The sequence below is a fragment of the Phodopus roborovskii genome, unplaced genomic scaffold (genome assembly GCF_943737965.1).
Source record: "Phodopus roborovskii unplaced genomic scaffold, PHOROB, whole genome shotgun sequence".
Lineage (NCBI taxonomy): Eukaryota > Metazoa > Chordata > Mammalia > Rodentia > Cricetidae > Phodopus > Phodopus roborovskii.
Window position 1 is genome coordinate 17,066,122 of NW_026126480.1, and position 27,736 is coordinate 17,093,857.

The 27,736-nt window shown below is 37.4% G+C and overlaps 2 protein-coding genes across 2 annotated transcripts; both read right to left on the reverse strand.

Moving 5' to 3' along the window:
- Window positions 1-15,357: 15,357 nt before the first annotated feature.
- On the reverse strand, window positions 15,358-16,302 carry LOC127227617 (olfactory receptor 6). Its single transcript, XM_051191990.1, has one exon. The coding sequence runs from the start codon at window positions 16,300-16,302 to the stop codon at window positions 15,358-15,360; it is 945 nt and encodes a 314-aa protein (XP_051047947.1).
- Window positions 16,303-25,952: 9,650 nt separating this feature from the next.
- On the reverse strand, window positions 25,953-26,942 carry LOC127228126 (olfactory receptor 226). Its single transcript, XM_051192600.1, has one exon. It carries the CDS (start codon window positions 26,940-26,942, stop codon window positions 25,953-25,955), a length of 990 nt encoding a protein of 329 aa, XP_051048557.1.
- Window positions 26,943-27,736: the final 794 nt, after the last annotated feature.

Consider the following 27,736-nt stretch of genomic DNA (forward strand, 5'->3'; position numbering starts at 1 on the left):
AGTTGCATCACCAAAAGGCAAAAGATTTAATGCTAATATCAAAAAATCCAATAGTGAGATATGGAAGAGCAGCAGAGGCCATTGGACTGCAGATTTTTCTTTTTTGGTAAAAATATCTTACTCTAAATTCTTCAACTATGATGTGGGAAACATAGCAGGCCACAAGATGACTCCAGAAAAAGGGAAACAACCTGAAGCAAAGAACATACAGCCAAGAACATTAAAACAGGATCATGAGATCATATTTAGGGTTTGGATCTTTGGGTCTGAGTCAGGAATGGCTCTGAAGATGAAGCTAAGAGTAAGCACTATCTTGTTCGTGTACCACCAAGTTTTGAAGAAACTATGAGGCAGAAAACCATGTGACTGGAAAACATTCCTGGGATGGGCCAGCACGCAGTGCCAGGAATGAAACAAGTTCAAAACCTAGATAAAATAGAAGTAGCACAACTACTAGATGCAAAACCTCCTGGTCAGGATAACTGTTGATTCTAGATGGTTAAAGATGATTCTAGATGTTTTGACGACTCCAGTAATGTTTCTTCATCTATTTTTAGAGCAGTGACTTTAAAACTACAATTAAAAAATTGACACCTTTTGTATGGATTGTATAATACAAATAATAATCATTATACTACTGTAGAGAATTATATATACATGAATATGGATGTGATATATAGTATATATTCAAAATTTTAATTATTGTCCCCCTCCCCTTCCATATGCTCTGTTCTTGTATAAACACACACACATACACACACTCAAACACACATTTGCACGTACACACCACAAATTTAAATTGATGTTTTAGACACAATAAGATGTCAACAATAATGGTTATTAATAAACCAGACAGTAATAAAAGTATGGTTTTAAATTGTCATATGCAGCTAATATCTCCTTTCTTAGTTTCTTTCCCAAAATTTCTTAGCAACCTTGGCATTTAATTTTTTTTCCTTTCCTTATCATGTCAGGAAAATTTACCAATTCATTAACCATTAGTATTACATCTTTAAGTCACTGTTAAATAAAACAATGATTGTTTAAACATGAACACTGCCACATGAGAAACATTTAAAAAGCTAGGAGAAGGTGGTGTAGAATAGAGTACCTATGTTGAACACAGCAATAATTCATGTAAGAAGAGAATGACATAGGACTTCATCATGCTGCTTGGAAGAACATAAAATTTAAACTTGTGAATTATTTACTCCTGTAATTTTTCACTTAATGTTGTAGACTGTAGTTCACTATGAGTAACTAGAATCTTAGGAAACAAACTGTAGAGAAAGGAGAAGAATAGTATATGAATATACTCACAAACATATGTGCACTCATACCATACCACACATTATTTAATTACAACTTAATTTATCAACCTAATCTATGTTCTCTTCAAACACAGGTTAGACTTAAGTATCAGTTGATTAGTTCTAGCTAATTCTTGACTGTAAATGTTATTACTTTAGATACAAGCTGAACATAAATTGCATTTGAGGATGCAAGAGGTGAATTCAGAAAGGTCCTGGGGACAATGTGGTCTGAGGACACAATTTCAATTTTAATAGAGTTAGAAGCTGGCATAAAATTACAAGCCAAATGAACTAAAGTGAAAAATATTCTCAAGGAAACAAAACTTTCCTCCGAAGAAAAAGACAGAACTTGGGGATGGGAAATAAGTTGAGAAATCTTCTATATGCCCATTGGTTACTCCTCATTTTCACCATTTTTAAAGAGCCCTTCAAACTGACCATGATTTAGTTGGTTATTATACATTGGCATAATGGCTATAGTGAAGTAGCTCAAATTGACTTCTTTCTCCATCAAAAAGAATTATTCTTTAATTAATTTTAATTATATCTCTCGGGACACTTTTACACCCAAGAGGTATAAGAGAGGGAAGAAGCACATAGCTTAGCTCTGAGCCATTACAAATGAGGTAGTAAAGGAATGTTTGTCTATAGACGCACTTAATATGTCTGATTTTAACACATCATGGAACACATTATAGAAACATGATATGATAGTCTACATTGGAAAACTGTCTCAGTGTCTAAAAACAATGAGAAAAATACTCACCAGTGGAAGACACAAGTGGGAAGTCTTAACTATATTCCATGACTTACTGCTTTCTGACTTGATAATCTGAAGCAGACTTCAACTGTCCAAGGCAATTCACTCACTAGTGGTAAGGAACTAAATTAGTGGTAAAGAGTTCACTAATCCGTGTTTAAGGCCTGGCTTCTCCTGGATATTAAAAATAGAAAGTAGGCATTCAATATGATAGCATATACCTTTAATTTCATTGCTCAGGAGATGGAAGCAGGCAGGTCTTTGTGAGTTTCAAACCAGCAATCTACCAGCCTAGGAAAGTCAGTGCTAAATAGTGAGACCTGGTCTTAAAAAACAAACAAAACAGAAAGAGAGAGAGAGAGACAGAGAGAGAGAGAGAGAGAGATAAAGGGAGGGAGGGAAGGAGGAAGGAAAGTATAACATGAAAAGGGGTTAGATGTCTCTGTTTGAAGACTTGAAAGGAGAGAAACAAATAGACAAGCAATTAGTCAGATGATTTATAGCTACAAATATGCATTGCCTGGTATCTCACTGGAGCATCATTCTATCTAATAAATAGGATTTTCTTATTTGAACCTAGATAGTTGAGCCCTGATAAAGGAAAACTCATACAAATGAATAGATATTAATATTATAGCTTAATTAGGTTTGATCAAACACACCAATAGGGAAATTGGTGCAAAATTATAGCAAGTTTGGAACCAGGCTAGTCTACATGGTGAATTCCAAGACAGCCGGGGCTGTGCAATAAAACACTTCTGAGAAACAAACAAAAGAAAAAAAGATGCAGCTAAAATACAATACACTTCAGAAAATTAACCAACTATCTCATCACTTTTGTATATTAAATTCATTTGTTTTACAAATGTTTGCTGAGAACCTACTATGGAACAAGCACTGTTTTGTACCTTTAAGTAGCTCAGTTATCAAGATAGACAAATCAGGCAAAGTGCCCTTCAGTAATTATAACCTGAGGAAGAAAGGAGGCAGTCAACAGTGAATAGAGCATATTTTTAAAATGTAGAAATGGAAAGGTTCCATGCAGAAATTTAACACCTCCCACCCAAAAAAAAAAAAAAAACAGAAATGTATCCACTGGCAGTATGTTGATATTTTAAACAGAATGGTAAGGACAGGTCTCATTAAACAGTCATGAAAAAACAGAAAAGTACTAGCCACATGGCATTCTGATTAAAGAGGATTTTAGACAAAAGACGGCACTTTAAAACACCTTACAGTGTTCCACAGAATGAAGAACAACAAGGAATCTAGTGTGATGGAAGCCGAGTGCATAGAGGGAGACATGGGGTCATAGCAGTTAAAGCAAGAGACCTGACCATGAGCTTATCATTGCTTCTTCAAGTGCATGGTTCTCATTTGCTGTTTACTGGACTGCTTTAGGGAGGTTTTGAGTACTTAAATAGGTAAGAATTCAGAGGCTTAGGTATGTGGCTCATTGAGCATTAGTGTGTGTGAAGACCTAGTTTTAACCCCCAGCACTTCAAAAAGGTCTTAAGCAAGTATTGTTAGCTGAGCTATTTCCCACACATTTGAAAGTTAATCAACTTATCAATGGTGTCTCCCTAAAATAATCATGCTGTTCTTTACACTTCTGTGTCTGCTTTAGGACCTTAGATATCTGATAACCCCATTTGATTACATCACTTTCTTCTATTGCCCCCTTTCTATGACAGCTATCTTTCCAGAGATATCCAAATCTTTTCCTTCTTTATTGTCAACTTGCAATGAGTGTAATTGCACATATCAGTAACTGTACCATTCAACAAATAAGGGAGAGACATCATGAATCCAAGGCCAGCATGGAAAAAATCAAACAAGATATTTTCCACTCCTTGAATCCACTTTTTATTTTTTCCTAATATGTGTGTAGTCCTGTAGTTGGAAGCAGTTGAGAACCACCAAGGCATTGCAGTTATTTAGCAAATAACCTAGAGAAAGAAACACAGGCATCTGTAATAAGCCACACATTAGAATATTGAGTACACTGATAATCCAAGGTAGAGACTGGTTGTTCTTATCTGGGGAGCTCAGAAAGTCTTGAAGACGAAGTTTTGACTGCATGAATCATTGCAGGGCTTTGAAAAGGGAGGCAACTAACAAAGAAAGAAAAACAAAAAATGTAAAATATAAAGTGAAGAAATGGAAGTGAATGATGAAGTTGGACTTTGGAAATAATTGGGGCTGAAAGAATGGAGATGAACAATGAAAAAGCTGGAGGATAGGGTTATGTAGGATTAGTTCTCTGTACACTTTCTTATAGAACCTACTAATTTCCTCACTTATAACAAAAGATTGGCAAATACCTCTTGACACACTGACCACATGGGTTGAATCTCTGTTACATAACCTCTAGTATTGGCCTGCGACTTCATTTTTATTGAGTTATCTGTTTATCTTAAAATCATTAGTAGGACTTCAAGCATTGTCTAGATCCCTATTCATACTGTAACATTCTGAGTAGATGGCTAAGGACCACATGAAGTTAATGCCCTATATTTTCAACTTGCTGAACATTCACCAAGTTTTCCTTCCTGGCTTCTACTACCTTTATTCTTCATGATAGCTTTTGTTTGTCCAAGATCATGTAATCTATAGTGATAACAACTAATAAATTATTGGGTCTATCACATGGAAAAATTTGTACCATTCCTTTTCTAGATGTCATATCATTTAATTCTCATCACACTACAATGAAGTAGCTATTACTGGTGTCACACTATAAGTAATGGATAAAATATTGTGACTAGATTTACACAAGCTACTAGTGGCAGAAATGGAATTATAATGTAAGACTGTCATTCAAAATCTATAGCATTTCTAATTTATTTTGCTGTATAACAATATTTCTTGCCCCTCTCTCTCACCATGTGACATCCTGATATATATGTATGTATGTATGTACATATATATACACATATGTATATATGTATACATATATGTGTATATATAATATATATATATATCTTCTATTATATTCCTAATCAACCCCTCAAATGATTCTTCATTGATGACCCATTTTCTATCCTGATCACATTCTGATCCTTCATGATCCTTCATCTTTATCCTTAAAATGAAAGAAATTTTTTTTCAAGGTGTTTTACCCAAATTCCATATCTAAAATTTAGCTTGTACATGAAAGCTGAGCTTTTAAGGTTTTTCTTCTAATTTGTTCTTCTCTCATACAATATATCCTAACTACTGCCTCCCTCTGTTTCTCCCAGCCTTCTCACACATACCTCCCCTTTACCCCAGATCCACTGTTCCTCCTTTCACCTTCAGAAAAGAGAAGACCTCCCAGTGATACCAACTAAACATGGCATAAAAAGATGCAATAAGACTAGGCACAAACCCTCATATCAATGCCGGATGAGACAACCTAGGAGAAGGAAAGGTTCCCAAAAGTGGGTAGAGAGTCAGAGATACTCCCCCCCCCACAGTTAGAAGTCCCACAAACACCCCAAGCTAAATAACCAGAGCATGTATGCAGACAACCTAGCACAGACCCATGCAGACTTGAAGATTTCTGCTTCAGTTTCTATGTGCCCTGCTTAATAGATTCTGTGGGCTGTGTTCTTCTGATGTCCTTGACCCCTCTGGCTTCTACAATCATTCCTCCCCCTCTTCCACAGGGTTACCAGAGCTCTACCTAATATTTAGGAGTGGGTCTCTGTATCTGTTCCCATCAGCTGCCAGAGGAAGCCTCTCTAGTAATGATTGGGCTAGGCACTGATCTATGAATATAGCATAATATCATTGGGAAGCATTTCATTGACTTTTCAGGTTTTTAGTCAGTTGTGTTTGGTTCTACCCTATGTCTCTGGACAATGTAGCTTTCAATTCCTGTCCAGAGCTTTTATGATCACTCCAAAATTCCCACCATCTAAAATTTCACGTTTATAAAACATTTAAGAACTCCTAACATTTGTAATGTTCTTCATTAAACACTATCTGAGTCTGAATGACCACCCTTCTACAGTACACAGACCTCAGATCCAGCCACAGACATGTGCCCTATCTAATTTTTTACTCTTTGAAAGTATTTGGTAGGATTGGAATATTGGCTCAGATAAAGGCAATGGCTCACCTGATGAATCAAAGAAAAAGAACTGATGTGGATGACTCAGAAGATGTTCCAGGTTAGAAATGGGTTTTCCAAAGAAGAAATGAGAACTATTGGAATACTACAAAGGGGCAGGTGTTTACCTGAGGTGGAAGGCAAAATTTAAAAGAAAAGTTTGAGCAGAAAATTGTGCAGAGAATGGCTCTGGGGCCCAGCAGAATGTCTACTTATTATTTAAGACAGTACTACATTCCATTCCCATCTGCAGTCTGAATGACCTTACTTAAGTATGAATGTGAACATGTGCATTAAATCCATCTGTTTCTTCCTCTACTGCTAACATTCCATGTGCCCCCTTGTGATCTAAGTCCTATATTCCTCTAAATTCTAATATTCTTTCTCTGCTAGATATTCAACACTAGCTTGAGTTGCTCTGAGGAGTGAGGAGCTCTTTATTATGTCACTATTCACAGTAGTTCAGTCACAAACTCTTTCTTGTTCCTGAAATCATTCGTAATTCATACCTGTAGGAAAGCACTTGTTCAAATATTATCCTCTACCAAACCAACCATGGCATCCACCTCCCTCCCCACACCCTTTCCACCTTCCTGCTATTTTTTCATTGAAACCTCTAATTTTGTAACATTTTTCACCTTCAAGCATCACATAGTAACATTTTGTTTTGCTTACCTGTCATTGTTAGATGTATAAACACCTTGAAAATACTAGTTTTATCTCATTTTTTTTTTTACTGAACTTATCATCTCTATTTTCTATTACAGTCCCTGGGTTGTGTTTGACCCTTGATAAGCAAATTGCTAGTGAAATACAATTAAGACTAGATAGCTCACCAAACCATGTTTCATTGATTCATTTCTTTCTTTTCTGCACTGGTGAAGCAGGTCACTTAGTCTGAGACTAGTTTAGAGATCTTGATTTAGTTGTCTACTTACCAGACTGATGAATGGGTGTCCTTGTGAATGCAAATGTTGTCACATATGAATCTTTGTCTTTGCTTCTGAAAGGGATTGGAAAAACAAAAGGTAACAAAAAAGGACAGAAATAAAGCAGCACGTTTGAAAGAGCCTGTTCTAGATCTTGGAAAGTTATTTCTAAATAAAGCCCAAGAATTTCTCAGCTTTTATTCTTCTCCACAAAACACTACAGGGTACTCGAGTACAAGAAAATAGTAACTCATTCTGTTATTGATCCAAGAGGAAATGAAACATTACTTCAATTTGAACATATTAGAAAATTTTAAATCCAACATTTGTTCTTACAAATGGGCTTGGTTGATACCCTTAGAGCCGAGGACGGGAGAGACTTTTCTGTTGTTTGTGATTTTTCTCTACCACTGTTCATTGTGTTTTCCAGTCCTCTTTCACTCTTGCTCTGGCTCTTGTTCTACCTGTTTCTCTGACAACCCCTGGTTGTTTTATATGTTGACTCCTCCCACTGTCTCTCCCAGGCAGAACCTAGACCCAGATATGTCCCAAGCCTTTATTTTCTCCCTCTCTGTGATAAAGTAACTCTCTTTAATGTGTTAATATTATTTGAAAGAGGATAAAGATGAGGCGACCAAAGCACATGAAAAAGAATTTCATGGAAGTTTTGATACCTATTAGACTCTTTGGAGAAACAAGGCTTTGTTTCTACTCTCTTATTCTAAGCATTAAAAATCAGTAATTGTACACAGGGCTAAGAAAGTGAGCAATGAGGATAAAGCACATTTGACAGTTTTGTCTTCTATGTAGCATGGTATTGGCCCTCTTGTCGTCTTAGAAGAATTATCTTGGGTCTTCCTTATAGAAGCATGGTAACAAGAGTATCCATTTAGAGATCCAAGAGAAAATCAAAAAGGAATCCATAACAAAGGAGAGTAGGAAAGAGAAAAGTATGAAATTATACTTGGATCAAACAGCTTAGAGTATTTCTGTTCTAATTAATTTGCAAACTTCACACTGTTATCTAACTTAATTTTTCCATCTCTCCTGTTACTTTCAGGATTCTAAGACTAGATAGCCAGCTATGAATAGACTTTGGATCAAAGGGGAAAAAATCAAGGAAATTTTTCAGGTCTTTCAGAGTCTGGAGATTCAGCCAATGAAAGAGGAAACTTTCTTAAGTATAAGACAGGGTCCAAACCTAGTCAAAAATTATTCACACTTGTCATCAATTAACAAATGAGGTCACAGATCATCAAAAATATGTGACAAGCCTACAACCCTATCTCTTCATATACCTCTCTTTGAGGACAGCCAGTTAAGTGGCAAAATCTGAAGGTTATTGCATATAATTTGGTTATTTTTTTCAGTCTGTAAAATGTTCTTCTATTAGAGAAGACTAAGAAAAATTTGGCTGATAAAAAATTGGTGTAATCTTTACAACAGTCAAGTAAACACATTTTCACACTAACTCTATAACTAAAAACAAGGATGTGAATTTATTTTAATAAAATGTAAATATTATATCAAATTATTCATTCAACAAAGCCTTCATTTTATAACAAGAAAAACTAAGGATGTAAAAGAAAATAACTACTAAAACTAATTGTTCATGTGGGGTATTCTGATATTGTTCTATGTATGCTTACAACAAACTAAGTTTCTACCTTTCTAGGATATCCTAGAATATCCTAGGATATCAGAAACCTTTGAATTGTTATAGTGTGTGATTTATTTACCATAACATTACTCAGACATTGAGATGAATAAAATTGTCTCTGTTTTACACATGTGAGCTTTCCTATGACAAAAGCCAAAAAAAGCACCATCGCTCCATTTTAGAAACCATTCACAATAAACTGAGTCTAATATTGGCAATTAAAATGCCTCATCGATGGCCAAGTCTTCAGGTCTGTAAAAGGTTGCTACTCTTTTCTGTTTTATGATCAAGAGGTTCAGAGCAAATAATGATTTTCCTGTGGTGCCTGCCTTATTAATACTCTGATGACAAATCCACTGTAATTCTATTAATAAAAAGGAGTAATTAAGGGTAGTGGTGGCACATGCCTTTAATCACAGCACTTGGGAGGCAGAGGCAGGCAGATCTCTGTGAATGTGAGACCATCCCGGACTGCAAGAGCAAGTTCAAGGATAGGCTCCAAAGCTACACAGGGTAAGCCTGTCACAAATAGGAGAAATTATTACTGATAAGATTCCCATGGGATGAAGCCTACTTGGTCATGGTGGATGATTTCTCTGATGTGTTCTTGGATTTGATTTGCCAGTATTTTATTGAGTATTTTTGCATCAATATTTATGAGGGATATTAGTCTGTAGTTTTCTTTCGTAGTTGTGTTCTTGTGTTGATGGGAGATGTCAGTCTGGAAGTATGTTTCTCATATTGGTTAATGAATAAAGCACTGTTGGCCAATAGGAAAGCAAGATAGGCAGGACTAGGAGACAAGGAGAATTCAGGAGGAGGTAGGAAGAGATTCAATAGGTAGGACCAAGAGAGTATAACAACAGTTAAGTTGTTAAGTTAAGACCATGTGGAAACACTTAGATTAATAGAAATGGGTTAATATTTAAGACAGAGCTATCCAATAAGAAATGCTAGTAACAGGCCAAAAGCTTTATATCTAATACAGCATCTCTTTGTGTTATCTGGGGCTGGCACACCTGTGGGTCCAGGCCAGTGGGAAAACTACTCTTAATATTGTGTGGCTTGGGTACTAAGGTAATTGTAGCCTCATAAAAAGAGTTTCGCAATGACCCTTCTGCTTCTCAAAGTATTGCTCTTCAATACTTTTGGGAGTATTGGTATTAGCTGTTCTTTGAATTTCTGGTAGTATGGCAGTTCCTCAGGAAAATGGGATCAGTCTACCTCAAGATCCAGTAATTCCACTCTTAGACATATACCCAAAAGATGTGCTTCATACAACAAGGACATCTGTTTAATTATATTCATAGCAGCATTATTTGTAATAGTCAGAATTTGGAAGCAACCTAAATGCCCTTCAACTGAAGAATAGATAGAGAAAATGTGGTACAATTACACAATGGAGTACTACTCAGTAGAAAAATAAAAAGAACAATGGAATCTTGAAATTCACAGGCAAATGGATAGAACTAGAAGAAACCATCCTGAGTGATGTAACCCAGTTACAAAATGACAAATGTGTTATGTACTCACTCATATGTGATTTTTAGACATAGAGCAAAGGATTACCATCCTACAATCCACACCACCAGAAAATCTAGGAAACAGGAGGACTGTAAGAAAGACATACATGCTATCCTGGAGAAGGGGAAAGGGACAAGATCTATCAAGCAAATTGGGAGCATGAGGGGAGAGTAGAGGGAATTAGGAGGGGAGTGGAGAGGGCGTTAGGAGGAAGAGGAGGGAAGAGGTGGGCATAAGGGTGCACGAATCTGAATCAGGGAAAGAATTGAGAGCAAGAAAGAGATACACCATAAGGAGCCATTATAGGTTTTAAGAGAAATATGGCACTAAGGAATTATCCAGAGATCTACAAGGATGACCCCAACTAACAATCTAAGCAATAGTGGAGAGGCTACCTTAAATACATTTCCATGATAATGAGATTGATGACTATCTTATTTGCCATCCTAGAGCCTTCATCTAGTAGCTGATAGAAACAGAAGCAGACAGCTTAACACTGAGCCAAACTCTGGGAATCCAGCTGCAGACAGGGAGGCGTGATTAGCAAAGGGGTCAAGACCAGACTGGAGAAACCCATAGGAACTGCTGACCTGAACAAGGGGGAGCTAGCTCATGGACCCCAGTCTGGCAGGTGGAAAACCAGCATAGAACTGGCCCAGATTCCCTGAATGTGGTGTTAGTTGGGAGGACTGGGCAGTCTATGAGGCCTCTGGTAGTGGATAAGTATTTATACCTAGTATATGAATGGACTTTGGGAGCCCATTCCACAAAGAGGGATACTCTCTCAGCCAACACACATGGGGGAAGACCTGGGCCCTGCTCCAAAATGATATGATGGACTTTGACAACTCCCAATGGAAGGCCTCACCTTCCCTGGGGAGCAGAAAGGAGATGGGATGGGGGTTGGTATAGAGAACAGGGGAGGACAGGAGGGTGCATGAACTGGGAATGATATGTAAAACAAGCTTGCTTCAAATTTAAACTTAAAAATTATTAAAAAAAAAAAAAAAAAAAAACAAAGATAGCCAGAAAGACTGGAAAACAATTCTTTGGGATTGTTGTCAGAGGTAGATTTTGACTTCAGAACTCCTATCTCAACCTTAGTAAAGAAGTTGCAGTTGCTGAAAAATGACATGTAGACCAATGGAATCGAATTGAAAATCCTGATATTAACCCACACACCTATGAACACCTGACAAAACTGCTAAAATTATACAATGGGGCGAGGACAGCATCTTCAACAAATGGTGCTGGCACAATTGGATGAGGGTGTGTAGAAGACTGCAGATAGACCCATGTCTGTCGCCATGCACAAAACTCAAGTCCAAATGGATCAAAGACCTCAACAACAATCCAGCCACATTGAACATCTTAGAAGAGAAAGTAGGAGGTACATTTGAACAAATTGGTATGGGAGACCGCTTCCTGAACATAACTCCAGGGGCACAGATACTGAGAGCAACAATTAATAAATGGGACCTCATCAAACTTAAAAGCTTCTGTAAGGCAAAGGACACAGTGGACAAGATCAAACGGCAGCCCACAGACTGGGAAAAGATTTTCACCAATCCTATATCCAACAAAGGGCTGATCTCCAAAATATACAAAGAACTCAAGAAACTAGTCAACAAACACCAAATAACCCTATGAAAAAATGGGGTACAGAACTGAAGAAAGAATTCTCAATAGAGGAAATCAAAAAGAAAATGCTCCACATCCTTAGCTATCAGGGAAATGCAAATCAAAACAACTTTGAGATACCATCTTACTCCTGCCAGAATGGCTAAAATTAGAAACACCAATGATGACTCATGTTGGAAAGGATGTGGAGAAATGGGAACACTCCTCCACTGCTGGTGGGAGTGCAAACTCATACAGCCATTTTGGAGATCAGTATGGCAGTTCCTCAGGAAAATGGGAATTAGTTTACCACAGGACCTGGCAATCCCCCTCTTAGGCATATACCCAAAGGATTCACGTCCATGCAACAAAGACATCTGTTCAACTATGTTCATAGCAGCACTATTTGTAATACCAAGAACCTGGAAGCAACCTAGATGCCCCTCAATTGAAGAATGGTTAATGAAGATGTGGCACATCTACACAATGGAATACTACTCTGCAGAAAAACATAATGGTATCTTGAAATTCACAGGCAAGTGAATGGCACTTGAAGAAACCATCCTGAATGAGGTAACCCAGTCACAAAGAGAGGAACACAGTATGTACTCACTCATATATGGATTTTAGACCTAGATCAAAGGATCACCAGCCTATAATTCATACCACCAGAGGAACTAGAATACAAGGTGTATTCTAAGAGATTCATATAAAGTCCCTCACAGAACTGAGAAGGGACAAGTCCCCCAGAGCTCAGGGGAAGTGGGGGGGGGCAGTGAATGGAGAGTGAAGTAGGAGAAAACCAGGGGGAGGAAAGGAAAACATGTACGACCAGGAAGATTGAGCCTGGTTAGAAATAGAAGACAGGAAAGAGAGAGAGAGAAAGAACATAAAAGAGGGAGCCAATATTGATTGGTTTGAAGATAAAATTGAACTCAAAGAAAGGTCTAGAGAACTACAGGACTGCTACCACTAACAATTTGAGCTTCCGTGGAAAGGCTACCATAAATGCCCTTCACGGATAGTGAGATCAACAACTAACTTATCCACCACCATGGAGCCCTCACCTAATGCCTGTTGGAAACAGGAGTAAACACCCATACATAAACACTGAGTCGAAGTAGAACCCAGATGCAGATGGAGAGGACAAGACCAGGCTGCAGAAACACTTAGAGACAGCTTACCTGAACAAGGAGGAGCTGACGGGCCCCCAGACTGATAGCTGGGAAGCCAGCATGGGACTGACTCAGGTCCCCCTGAATATGGGTCTTAGCCAGAAGGACTGAGCAGTCTGAGGGACCTCAGACAGTGGAGCCAGGATGTATCCCTGATGTACAAAAGGACTTTGTGAACACATCCCCCTTGGAGGGATAACTGCCTTAATCTAGAGACAGGAGAGAAGCCCTAGTCCCTACTTCACATGACCTGTCAGACCTACATGACCCCAACTGGATGGTATTCCCCTACATATGGAATTGGGGTGGGGGGATGGGAGGGGAGGATGGTTAGAGTGCATGTGAGAGGGCAGAGAGGGTAAAAGGGAGGGAAGGAAGGAGGAAGGAAGGGATAGAGGGAGGGAGGGAGGGAGAGGGAACTGGGATGGAGATGTAAAATAATAAATTAAATTAAAAAAAATGCTTTGACTCCAAAATTTAAGTTCAAGGACAAGTTACTGGGGAAAAGGATTTCTATTTTTGTTTTCACAGAAAATGAAAAGATGTGGATTCCTTCCAGACTAATGTGGTTTGATCAAGCCAGACCACCTGAAACAGAGTACCAGGTGATCCTACATTCAAAACAGCTGGACAAAGCAGCCTGACAAACTACAGCCAGGATTTCTGAATCCTCTTCGAATCCCCCATGACAGCGCCCCTTACCAGCAAGAAGTAGTTTGGAAAGAACAACGCCCAAATTCCCAAATATTGTCTATAAATGTTTGTTTTCATTTAAATGGACTTGGTTATATAAAATATATAAAAAGAAAAAGAAAAAAATTAGTGAAACTCAGGGGTTGAATGGAAGTACTTGGTACAATGTATTTAGAAAATTCTTTCACAAACCTTACAATACACTGTTAATCTGATGTAAACAACCCAAAAAGAAAAGTTAATGGGATGCTGGTTCATGAGTTTTTACAATTCATAGGGTCGTGTCATCCAGTGGGGGAAAAAATCTCCTAAGTATTCTCTCTCTCTCCCTCCCTTATCCCTCCCTCCCTCTCTCATTCTACTTTTCATGCTGACAATTTCCATTGGCCCAACTGATTGAAATCAGAGGATAATAGGAGATCAAGACCATGTGATTAACTCCTCTTTCCTCCTTGGTTATACAGTGTACAAAGAAAAAGAATCTCGTAAAGCAAAGCATGGGGGCAGAATGGAGAAATGGTGATAAACAAAACATGGGCTTATTATATCTAGCACCACAGCAGACATTGTAGAGACACTGATGAAGGGTTACTTTCAGCTCTAGAGGGGCTTGTGCTATGATAAAGAGGTCAAACACAAACCGAAGACTGAGAACCTATCACCTGTGATGAAAAGGTACTACAGTCTAGGCTGAGTAGTCAGTTCACCTTGCTCAGTAACTACTGTTCATTTGATAAAAGTTACAGGAACATCAATTTTTATAGTATGGAAAAATTGAGCTTTCCTCTACAGAAATATTTGAAAAACAGAGCTAAGCATATAAAAGGGTTACAAAATTATAAACATTATTATTTAAACCAACAATATTTCATCACCTATAACTTCAATAAGTACAACACTGCTATCAATTGTCATCACATCTCTCACTGTACATTATTCATTACATTGCATTTTCCCCATTGGCCTCTGGTTTCATTCAATTGGACTAATGGAAAGTGTCAACAGCAAAAGAATGAGACAGAGAGGGGGAGAGGGAGGGAAGGAGGAAGGCAAGGAGAGAGAGAATAAGAATATTTTGAGAATATTTAGGAGAATTTTTTGCTGGATGACATGACCCTATAAACTGTAACAACGTCTAAAGGCTAATGTCCTCTAGAGCTATTGTCACAGATCAGAGATGCAGAAAGAACATTCATGGGCAAGATTTATTGGACTCAGGCAAAGGCTTTAATATTAATTAGTTTCAATCATAGACAATTTATTTAATCTCATTGGACTTCATTTTCTCAATTTGCATATCAGCCAACTGACCATAAATTGCTCTGAGAATCAAATAGTTTATTTTGAGTAAAATACTAACAACAGATTCTATATGTTATAAGATTCTTAGTGTTAATAACAGCTCATAGTTGAAGTGATAAATATTAGTTCCTTTTATTTATATGTTTGTTTATTTATTTATTTGTTGTTTTGCCTGTATTGTGATTTCTTTACAAATCCAAGTTTGTAAAGTGAAACTATTAATAAAAGGGCCACGATAATTCTCATAAATTACAAGGGCAATGTCTTTTTCTCAAGGTAAGGGGATCAGCTTAGCAGGAAGCACTGACCTCCTACTAGAGTCTTCTTGATAGCATCCTTGACTTCCTGGTTCCTTAGGCAGTAAATGAAAGGGTTCAACATGGGTGTAAGGACTGCATATACAGCAGAGATGAGTTTGTTGGAATTAAAAGATGCAATAGCTCTGGGTCGGACATACATGAAAATCATGGCTGTGTAATAAATTATGACCACAGTGAGGTGGGAGGCACAGGTAGAGAAGGCTTTCTTTCTTCCCTGGGTGGAGGGTATACGCAGAATGGTGGAAACTATGTAGACATAAGAGAGCACAGTGGTAATAAGAGGGAAGACGAGGATGACAATGGCCAAAGCAAAGTCTACTAACTCAGCTGTGGACATGTCTTTGCATGCCAATTTGAGGATTGGTGAGATATCACAGAAAAAATGGTTCATGACATTGGAGCCACAGAAAGCAACATGTGAAATGAAATAGACTTTGACAACAGAGACCATGAAGCCACTGAAATAAGAAAGAGCCATCAGCTGCATACAGTAAACTGTGGTCATAATAACTGGGTATCTGAGAGGGTGACAGATGGCCACATAGCGATCATAGGCCATAGCTGCCAGGAGCACACACTCTGTGCAGGCAAGTGAGATAAAGAAGTAGAGCTGGGTCATGCAGCCTGTGAAGGAAATGTGCCGTCTCTGCAGTAGAAATCCATCTAGCATCTTGGGTACCGTGACAGAGACATACCAGATCTCTAGAAAGGACATGCTACTTAGGAAATAATACATGGGCTTGTGGAGGGAGCCAGTGGCCCAGACAGTGAATATAATTACAAGATTCTCTGCTATAATCAACATATAGACCACAAGGAAAAGGAAGAATAGGAGGACCTGTAGCCAAGGAGCTGTAGGGAAGCCCACCAGGATGAACTCACTGACCAAAGTGATGTTCATGTCCAACATGACCAAAGGTACTGGGAGATGCTGACATATTCTGTGGTAACATCACAAGTAAAGGCAATATCTAGGGCATCAAACAATAAAAAATAAGTTAGTAATTCACTCTTCTTGTGAATAAGATTCAAAATAAAATTTATATTAATAAAGACTCCCCTCTTCAATGTGATAAAATAATTTCCATCAAAATATTTTTTTAGAAAAAAGTTCCAGAATCAAAAGTTCAATTTTCTACCACTCCTATACCAACAGACCTTAGTGAGTTCACCAGAGTCTTGTCTGCCCCTGAGGTTCCCCCTACTCTCTGGTGTGACTGGGGTCATGTAGTTTATATACCAGAGCAGCCAGATAAGTATAGCTCTCACATCTCAACAAAGTTCCTTTCTCAGTTGACAGAAACTATTACAGAAATCTATAATTGTTAGAAATTCAAAAACTAGTGGCCATGTAGTTCCAAATCCTAGTTCATACATCTGCAATGCAACCTCTACACCTAAATCCCAGGAAATACCACAGAAGGGGGAAGAAAGATTTTTAAGAGCTAGATGATGAAGCCATCTGCTGCTAATGTCTCCTAGATGTGATATGAAATGTGTACTCATTAAATTTAAACAAGACCAGTTGACATGCCAATGCAGATGAGCACAGTTTCACAAGGCTCCATTCCCACATGAAGGCATTCAAGCAATCAATGGATGCTGAGACAGGGAAACTATTTCTCCATGGATGAGCCCCCTGATAGTTTATCAAAGCCCTAAATACATGTGCATACATGCCATATTAAATGACTCATTAGGTTTTGTGGATGGGAGTAGGGAGGGATGAAAATTGTGTACATAAAGTTCTCATATATGAAATTCTCAAAAAATAAAATGAAAAAATCTAAGCTGTCTCTGCATGTAGCTTACACTCTTTAAAATTAATAGAAATATGAAGAATAAGTTCACACATGTATTTTCTAGTACATTACAGTTTATTTCATATATGGTAGAACATTTATTATAATTGGAAGATTATTTTAATGATTCCAAAAAGTTCTAGCAGACTACTGTTTCTTATGTACTGTTAAGTGTGACTGACTCACAGAAACACTGCAACTATATAGTATGGTTCATGGTGCTTTGTCTCTCTAGAGCAACTGAAAGCGATCAAAATGGATCTTATTTTGATTAATTTATTTGTGATGAGTGTTCTCTATTTTAGAGAAATACCTGAAGAAACCAGAATAAAGGATTTTTTGTTTTAAAAAAAATCACTTCTACCCTAATATTCTTATCTACAGATAGTGGTTAGAATGTCAGTGCAATTCCTAGATCGTTTGTTAGAGACAATAGATAGCTTCGCCCCTCCACACTGATTCTATTTCTGTGTAACTAGGAAATCATTGGTTAAACATTCATTCATAAGCACTTAATCAGAAAATCCTCAAAAAGTTTCATTTTGAGTGATATTTTAGCTATAGTCCTTTGACCCACAATTTCTTCAAGTAGAGTCTATAAAAAATTTTATACTATAGTAACTATTGGAAATGTCCACTTAGAAGACATCTATAAAAAACTTCACGAGGCTGTGAAGACGTCTTAGTGGATGCAGCTCTTGTCATCAAGCATGAGGATCTGAGTTCAGATCCCCAAAACCCATGTAAATGGTAGGTATGCACGGTAACCTGTCTGTAATCCCCACATGCTGGGATAAAGGAAAGAGAATAGCTGGAACATGTTTTCTAGCCAAACTATCAGAAAAGACCCACTCAAGGTTCAACAAGTAACCTTGCATTAACATAAAGACAGCTCAGGGAAGACATCCGATGTAACTCATCCCATGTATAACAATCTGCACTCTGTCATGAGCCAGATACTTTACCTCACACTCACCTCTACATGCAGTTTAAGAGCATAGAGTTCACAATCAGGGCAAGGCTTCAGTCTTCTTTACAATACTTGATAGCTGTGTTCTGCATCACTGAACAATTATGCCCTTCCATTTCCTCTCCTATGAAGTGAAAAGTCATAGAAGTGTATATCAACATCATCTGAGATGTGAAAATTGAATAAAACCATGCAAAGGAGGCATATGGCATAGATTCAATTCATAGTCATCTCCTATTAGTATTGACTATCTAGACCCATAGATACTTACACTAGACCCATAGATACTTACTCAAATCATAAACATCTGTACTCATAGACACATGCAGTTATTCTTCTCTTTCTTTTGTTTGCTTTTACTATTGAAGTTCAGAGAATAAAATAATCAGAATTTGTTGGAAAATTGAAACAGCACCCATGAAAAAATCTCTGAATTATAGATCATTCATGTCTCTTTTCTAACTCACTTTTTAATGGTTTTTATTATTCCAGCACATCCAATTCCTTCTTCATAATTTATGATCTAGTGTTAAGCCTAAAGGAATACAGAACCACCGCATCTGTGTGTCTTGTTTAGAAGCCAAAACAGTAAACTCTTGTCTCTTATGGTACCCCAAGGAAAAATGCCCTTTCATTCTGCCCTCTGACTCTTTTTTTTTACAGTCCTTAATCTGCTTGTTCTAATGAACACCAACACTCACTGACACTTTCTAGAATAAGAAATTTATTTCCTGTTCCTCTAACAGCTACAAGGTATGCATTTGTCACAATTGCCTCAACTTTAAGATCTGTTGACTCTTTGTTACCCATTTTGTATCTCTGGAATATTCTTTCTCTTGTTAAAGAATACAGCCTGTGACCACTGCACCTCCCCTCATATTTCTGGGAACCTTCTGGGTCCATCAACCTCTCTGCTATCACCAACCACTAAGCATCACCCTCCTTTCTTTATTCTGAGGATGGAAAACTCTTCAGACATCTACACTGATTTGAGAAAGAGAACTAGTCTGTGGAATCTTACACTCCTGTGAGAAGAATGATCATTGGTCTGCATGGTAGTTATGACAACTTCAAGGCAAGAAGAGGCAAGATATATACTCAGCACTTGCTCATCTTTTTTACTCTTGTGCTTTCTCCCCAGGGACCAACTTATATCACCCTGTCCTGGTTCTGGGTAAACTTTGTGTGCTCTGCAAAGAACCTGAGAAGCTCTGCCTGCTTTTCAAGTTCTGTTTAAATCTGTTTAAATTGAATCAATTTGTATTGAGTATTATGGTATGAATAAAAATAAAAAAATAAAAACTTACACCAGTCTATCCAGAAACTAAATAGAATAACTTAAGGTTAAATCAGTACAAAAAAATGTAAATAAAAGACTAAAGTGGACATATATTAAATAAAAAACAAAACATACTTTTTTAAGAAAAGATTAGTGAAGGTAAGCAAACATGAACAAATTAATAAAGGAATTATTGTTTGTCTGTTCAATAGTCATTATTTACTCTCATTGTTTGGTTTATTTATGTTATTTGTATGTATAAGAGTATTTTGCCTCAATGTACCTATGTATATATGCATACCACATGTATAACTGGTGCCCATGGAGGCCATAAAAGGGCACTAGATTCTATAGAATTAGAATTACAGAGGATTATAAACTGTCATGTAGGTTCTGGGACCTGAAACCTGGTCCTCTGTAGAGCAACAAGTATTCCTAAACACTGAGCCAAATCTCTGGCTTCAGCATTATTTATTCTTTAAAAATAAGGACATTCTGTTACAGCAACATAGATTAACCAGAGATTCATTTAGTTAGATAAACCAGAATTGTTGATATATATATACCATCTGATCCCATCTTCATGTGGAAACAATTTAAATTTGTATCACTAATAGGAAATAGAATGGCGATTGCTAGTTCTGGGAACATCAGAAAGGAAAAGGAAATATTAGCCCAAGGGCTTATTTTCTTTTCTGTTCTAAGATGAATAATTTATAAGATTGAATGTATAGCATGATAAGTGCAATTAATAATTAAGTGTATAGTTGAAATTTGCAGTGAGACACAAAAAAGGCAAAGGTAAGGTGATGAATATGCTAATTAGCTTGATTTGGATCATCATTTCACAATATATGCATGTGCTAAATTATAGTATATACCTTAAATAAATAATTTTTACTAGTCAGCCATACTTCAGTGATGCTAAAAGAAGCAGAGTCAACTAACAATACTCAGGAAAAAATTCAAAACAACAGAAAAACAGCTCTAAAATTTCTTCATGCTAACTACTCAAATGTTGAGTATTGTCTGTGCTGGGATATGAAGCTTGGCCAGGATTTGACCATCAGGGATGAGTTGAGAAAGGTTTTTGTTTAAACAGTAGCCCAGGAAAGACTATGGAATGATTAAAATATACAAGAGATGACAGAGTAATTTGGTCTCAAAAGTGAACAGAGGCCATGCTCATTGCCTTGAACTCTCAAACACATTCAGTCACTGAAAGGATCTTTGTAATGTGCATTCTCTATGCTAAGGAGGAAATTTCAACTCCTTCTGTCTGTCAGGTTGGTACACCCTGGTGATCTGTTAATCTCTGGTATGAATTATGCCCCAAATAATCCAAAATTCTAAATCCAGTGCTGGACATTTAGTAAGAATGAAGGCCCAAAAGATGCATTCATTACCTGGCTCTGTGGCAAAATGGATAGCACTTAGACTTCTAGACCAAGAAAATCCATGTATTTAGTGAAATTTAATTCATGAAAAAAATAAGACTTTTTCACAAAAGACTAATGTGTTTCCTGTACACTCTACTGAAATCAAAAATGAATGAATAATATACACTTATCAGCCATGGGAATCAGCCCAAATTCGATTAAATTGTTTAATATAAATAGGCTATCAGATATTCCCCATGGAGGGATACTCCCTTAACCTAGAGGCAAGAGGGAGGGCCTAGTCCCTACTACAAATGACTGGACAGATTTTGTTGATCCCTCCTGGAAGGCATCACCCTCCCTGTGGAGTGAGGGAGGAGATGGGATGGGATGGGAGGGAGATAGGGGGTGCATGGGAGGGAAAGAGGGATAGAGGGAGGGAGAGAAAACTGGGATCGATATGTAAAATAAGAAAAAATATATAAAATAAATAAATAAATAGACTATCAGTAAATAGCACAGTTCAGGAAACACACAACAGACACACAAAACAACAAGACGAGAAAATCCCCATGGCTTATCATAGTTAAAACACTAAATACAAACAACAAAGTGTTTTGATAGCTGCAAGAGAAAAACACAAATCACACATAAAGGAGACCACATCAGAACAATGGCTGATTTCTCAGTGTAAACTTTGAAAGCCAGAAGAACCTTGGAGCAATTCATCCCAAATACTAAGGCCAACCAAAACTAATACACTCAGTACACTTCTTTTTAAAATATACATTTTAACTATGTTTTATTTTAGATTTTTAGAAACATTTCAAATATAGTAAAGGAAATTCTCATATAGCCCTCAGTCAGTGATATCAAGCTAGCCGAAAAACCAAGGAGCTGTAGTTGATTGGAAAGATGACTCGATTGTTTTTTTTTAAAAAAAAAAAAACTTTGTTCATTACAAAGCACTCACATAATGATTCAAACCTCCAATTCCAGAGGAACTGATGGTCTCCTTTGAACTTCACAGATACCAGGAATATGCATGTAACATGCACATACACACGTGAAACATGTGTCTGCACACATAAAATTAAACAAATAAACCTAAAAAACTAAAGAAGACAAGAAACCAAAACTGGTACTTACAATTAGTACTAATAGTAACTATCTGGTTACTATCAACTAATGTTTTTGCTAGGTTTCAGTCATAATTATTGATAAATTCTCATCTGATAAGTATTTTAACGAACAAAATTAAGATTTTTTTTTTTATAACTGAATGAGTTGCAATTTTAGATAGTCTTTATCCAGGTAGATCTGGAATTTGGTACCTGAGTCTCTTCAATGTGAAATAGTAGCATATAGTAAAAAATATTGAATCATATATTTGAGATTTAAAAATAGTATTAATATCAACATCAACATGAGATGCATTCTTACAGTTTTACCATGTGAATGATGTGAAATTACAAATGTGATCATTAGGATCACACTTAGAAATTTGAAAGGGGAACTAAGGAACTGGGAATTTATTCAAAGTTGGTGGTAATCAATAATAATTTTGAGAGCATTATTTCTATTTTGACACCTTATAAATATTAAATAAATGCTAAACATATGATTATATGTAATTAATCTGAAAAAAATCAACATATTGAATGTGGTGTCATTTGTAAGTTACTGAAATGTCTACAGCAAAACATATTAGTTTACAGTGATAGCATTAAGTAGTGTCTTCCTTCCCTTTTGAGTTTAGGTTTTTATTTTGCTTTGTTTTCTACTGTGATTTCTTTAGGAATTTGTGTCTGTGAAGAACTATTAATAACAAACAGGTCCACAGTCACTGTTGTGATACATTGCACACAGGGTACTATGTTCTTCTCAAGGCAGAGTGATCAGCTGAACAAGAAGCACTGGTCATTTCCCAAGGTCTTCTTGGTAGCATTCTTGACTTTCTCACTCCCTATTTAGTAAATGAAAGGATTCAGCATGGGTGCAATAAGTTTGTTGGAATTAAAAGACATGACAGTAGACATTAGATATATGTTTGTTGTAAAAGTATTTTGAGAGTGTAACCTCTGTATATTTCAAACATGGATGATCTGGTAGACCTGTGCCTCATGCCTGTAGAGACACAGATAAATCTGTCCTTGCCTGTAACCTATTTCCTGAGAATTTTAAATGTTCAGGAGATGCACAACTATGACTATAAGCCCATATTTAGTTAATATCCATGTGCTTACTGGTTACAAAGTAGAGCAGGTAGGGAAAAGGCAATCTAGTCCCTGGGCCATAGAGTTTAGGGTAGGGCATGGGGTATGCCAGGCAGGAACTTGTAAACAGGTAAGAACTGAGAGATGCTAGGAGAACCAAGGGGACAGGGTTTGATATGTTGAAAAGTACTTTAGTTAGCCATTTGTCGCCAATTTGAGACCTAACAGTTATAAAACTCAGGCCTCCGATCTTGAAGACTGTGGTTCAAATACCTAAGATAGCAACTCGTAAACATATTTCCAAGGTCTGAGAAATTAAAACTGGGCTTTGGTCTCCAATGAAGAGCTCTTAAGTTCACATTATGTAGGACCTCTTCCCCATATTCGTGCTAATGAATTTTCATGTACTCAGGCAATCTTGTTTATTTAAATACTGCTTCATTCTGTGTGTTACTAATGTTCTTTCTTAGTAAGCTCTATATTGAGCCACTGAGTAATGAAGAATTCCCTCTATTTTTATTACCTCATTTTCAGAATAAAGAACACTGAGTCTGCATATCTCTGTATTATGAAAAGAGTCCCATCTTTGTGCTACAAAATGTATTCATACTCTGTAATATCTGTTCTCAAGAGACAACAGCCTAATAGATTCTTTTCTAGAAAAAGAAACCTATCTTTTATGTTTCTGTCAAATCTCTGAATATGCTACACAATCCCAAATTTCTCCAGACTTAAGTAAAGATATATTGTGTACTGAACATCCATTATTCTATTAATTTCCTTCAGAATCCTCCCAAGCCCAGAAATAGTGCCTATTGTCATTTCTATGGAGCTTTCTTCAGACCTAACTGATTTCACCTGGTACCTCTAATCACTCGCCATAGTCAAATTGCTCTTTTAGAGAATAGGAAACTCTTCAAACATTTGTACTAGAGAGGGCCACTGTGGGTGGGTTTTTACATTCTCTAAAGTCAACGTCTAGTACTGTTTATTTTAGATGGGAATTACTGCAGCATGAACATAAAAACTCACCCTTCTCAGAACGTTAACATAGGCATTTGTCCAAACTTTAAGAAAATTCTGTGCTCTACCAAGACCATATATGTCCAGCGGACCTGAACAGAAAAAATTGAATCCACCCATCTGTAGATACCTGATTGTAAAGGAAGTACATCTCTACCTGTGGGCATGACCTTTTTGTCTTATTACTATATGAAAGCTGATGTGATGCCAAGTTACAAAATCCTCTAAAAGAAACTTAACTAGGCTCATAAAACAGTACAATAATTTATTATTTGTTTATGTGTCTCTTAAGATAATATTGTACCAGTATTTTGCTTTTCTATTATTTCTGTTTTAATTGACACATAATAATTAGACATATATAGAGCATGTATAGTCTTTGGGAGTGCATCTCACATAGAGGGATATTTTCTCAGCCTAGACACATGGCAGCCTAAGCCCTGCCCCAAATGACATGACACACTTTGAAGACTCACCATGCAAGGCCTCACCCTCCCTGGGGAGCAGAAAGGGGATAGCTGGGGTTTGGTGGGGGTGATATGTGAGGATGGAAGGGTTAGGGAACTGGGATTGACATGTAAAACAATCTTGTTTCAAATTTAAATAAAAAAAGGAAAAAATAAAAAAATTAAAAATCTGTAATATCTCAATGTGTGTATATGTACATATATACCTTTATGATGTGGGTTTTTCCCAGTACGATTCAAATATATATACCACAATGTGAACTCTGAAAAGCTGATCTCATAGAAACTGAGAATAAAATGGTAGTTATCAGAGACTAAAGAGAGTGTGGGGGAAGAGTTACTGAGGAAACATGGCTGATGAGAGCCAAGTTACAATTAGAAAGAAAACATATATTTCAGTGTTTGTTTATTTATTCTTTATGTTAAAAAGACTCAGTTCATTTCTTCAAAATGAAGATATTTAAACTATCTGCATGTTCTTTGAAAATTTATGGGGTTCTAAGTAAAATAATATATACTAAGACAGACGTGGAGAAGTGAGGAATCCTAGGAAATCTTTGTCAGTCCCTAAGTATCCAGATCATTCTGTTTGTGTAACTAACTGGAATTTGGTGAAGGAGTCTGAACCTAGTACTTCCTGTACTTACTGTCTCCTCTTCTTCTACACCTTTCTCCTCATCTTCTAGTCATATTCACTGGAGAGTACATGTAGCAAGTTCAATGGGCTTTACTCTTGTTTCCCCATAATCTTGGGACTAGGTACAGCCTCACAGATGATAGGAAGTACTGATGACTATGCTACAAACCTAGCCCTGCTGGTCTACTTAAAATGCAGCCATGTAAATGAGAAGACACTAAATCAATAACCTCAGAAAATTTGGAAATGCAGCCAGAAGCCACTGTGGTCAAAGTGGTAGAATGATTGCATAGCAAACACAAAATCTTGGTCCATCTCTCACAAGAACTTCAGAGATGAAGGCAGGAGGATCAGGAGTTCCCAGCTCCTTTGCCTACATAGAAAGCTCAGTGGCAACCTAGAATACATGAAAAATCTGTCCAAAAGTCTTATTTTCTTATCTCCTTTCTTGGAAACCCACAACAGAATGTTCACCTTTTGGCTTCACAGACTAGTTACTGGTTTGTGTCTTTTCCTTCTTGGAGCCCATGATTCCTTTAATGCACCTGATTTGTGTAAGCTGAAACTATCTGAACAATACTGGCCCATATCTTACACCATAAACTAGAGCCCTATCCTGCAGAAATCCAACCTGTACCTTGGAATTTATGCCTCTTCCTTTTCTGGGCTATTGCAGGAACTAGAAACTCTAACTCCTAACTAGAGAGAGAGAGAGAGAGAGAGAGAGAGAGAGAGAGAGAGAGAGAGTCAAACCCAAGTTTTACTAAACTTATCAGCTCCTCCCTACCTAACCATCTCTACCAGATTTCTTGGCATTAACATCCCGGCCCTGGGCCTGATGCAAATGCAGAGTGCGACGTAGGGCTCTTTTGACCTCTTGGTTGCGCAAGCAGTAAATGATGGGATTGAGCAATGGTACAATGACTGCATAGAGTACAGAGACCAGCTTGTTGGTGTCAAAAGCTGAGAGTGCTTTAGGCCTGGCGTAGATGAAGATACTGGCTGCATAGAAGATGATCACAACAGTAAGGTGGGAAGCACAGGTTGAAAAGGCTTTATGGCGACCAGCGGCTGAGGGGATGCGCATTACAGCACCAGTGATGGCCATGTAGGAAGCTCCAGTGACAGAGAGTGGCCCCAGCAGTATAAAAATGGCCAAGATAAAATCTGTAAGTTCTGCTGTGGACATGTCAGTGCATGAGAGGTTGAGCAATGGAGAAACATCACAGAAAAAGTGGTTGATGGTGTTGGGTCCACAGTAAGTCAGACGAGAAATGAGGAAAACTTTAACCATTGAGATGCCAAAGCCTCCAGCCCAAGATCCAGCTGCCATCTGCACACACAACCGATTACTGACAATCACAGGGTAGTGGAGGGGGTGACAGATAGCCACATAGCGGTCATAGGCCATAACAGCAAGAAGGACACATTCAGTGCAGCCCAAACCCAGGAAAAAGTAGAGCTGTGTCATGCAGCCCTCAAAGGAAATCAGCTGCCCATGGTTCTGATTTGAACTAATGAATCCATCAAGCATCTTAGGAATCGTGACAGTGACATACCAAATCTCCAGGAATGACATATTAGCCAAGAAAAAATACATGGGTTTGTGGAGGGTAGGGTGGTTCCTAATTGCTGTAATGATGAGTGCATTTTCAGTCAGCACCAACACATAGGCCAGCAGAGAAAAGAAAAACAGCAGTGCCCGCAGTGGCGCAGGAGCTGGGAAACCCAGCAACACAAATTCACTCACTCGCCCACTATAGTTCCTTCGATCCATGCTTTCTGTCACTGCTCTTCAAGAGATGAGACCAAAGTGTCTTATGGATGTAGTAGCAAGAATCTAGTTTGGTCAATTTACTCTGATAGAATGCAATACATGTAGTACATACAATTAATAACAGCTGTTCACTGAGCAGAGTGATCAGCCAAGAAAGCACAAACAAAATTAATGATTGTGTACCACAGACACAGTAAAAAAAAAAAAAAAAAAATGACTCTGATCCTTGGAGAAATGTGCACTGAAGGAGAGTAGGTTTAAAAAAAAAGACAGTCCCAATGTCTGTCTTTTAGTCCTATACAAAGGCAAGAAGAAGAAATGAAAGCCTTAAATGTTGATGATAAAAACATAGAAGTGATGTATTTTCATAGAAGTAATTAAACAAACACCTAAAATAAAAGATAATAATTTTACACTTCTCTAGAATGAGAATTTATCACAAGCTCTATGATATTTCCTTTTGGAGGAAATAAATTATACAGTGAAGAAATGGCAACTTTATATAACGCAATTGAGTATCTACAGTGTATTAATTAATATTAAAGGTATTGTTTTAAAATGTTGGGAATACTACTGGCTCTTCAGAACAACTCTGAAGGGCTACCACTAATAATCCCACTTTGTACCCAAGAAACTGAAATGTAAAAATCTTAAGGGTGAGGCTAAAAAGCAGGCACAGTAGTTCGGATCTCTGGCTGCTCTTCCAGAGAACCAGGTTCAATTACCAGCGCTCACATGGCAGATCACAAACATCTGTAACTCCAGAATTCAATGCCCTCTCTCCACCTCCATGG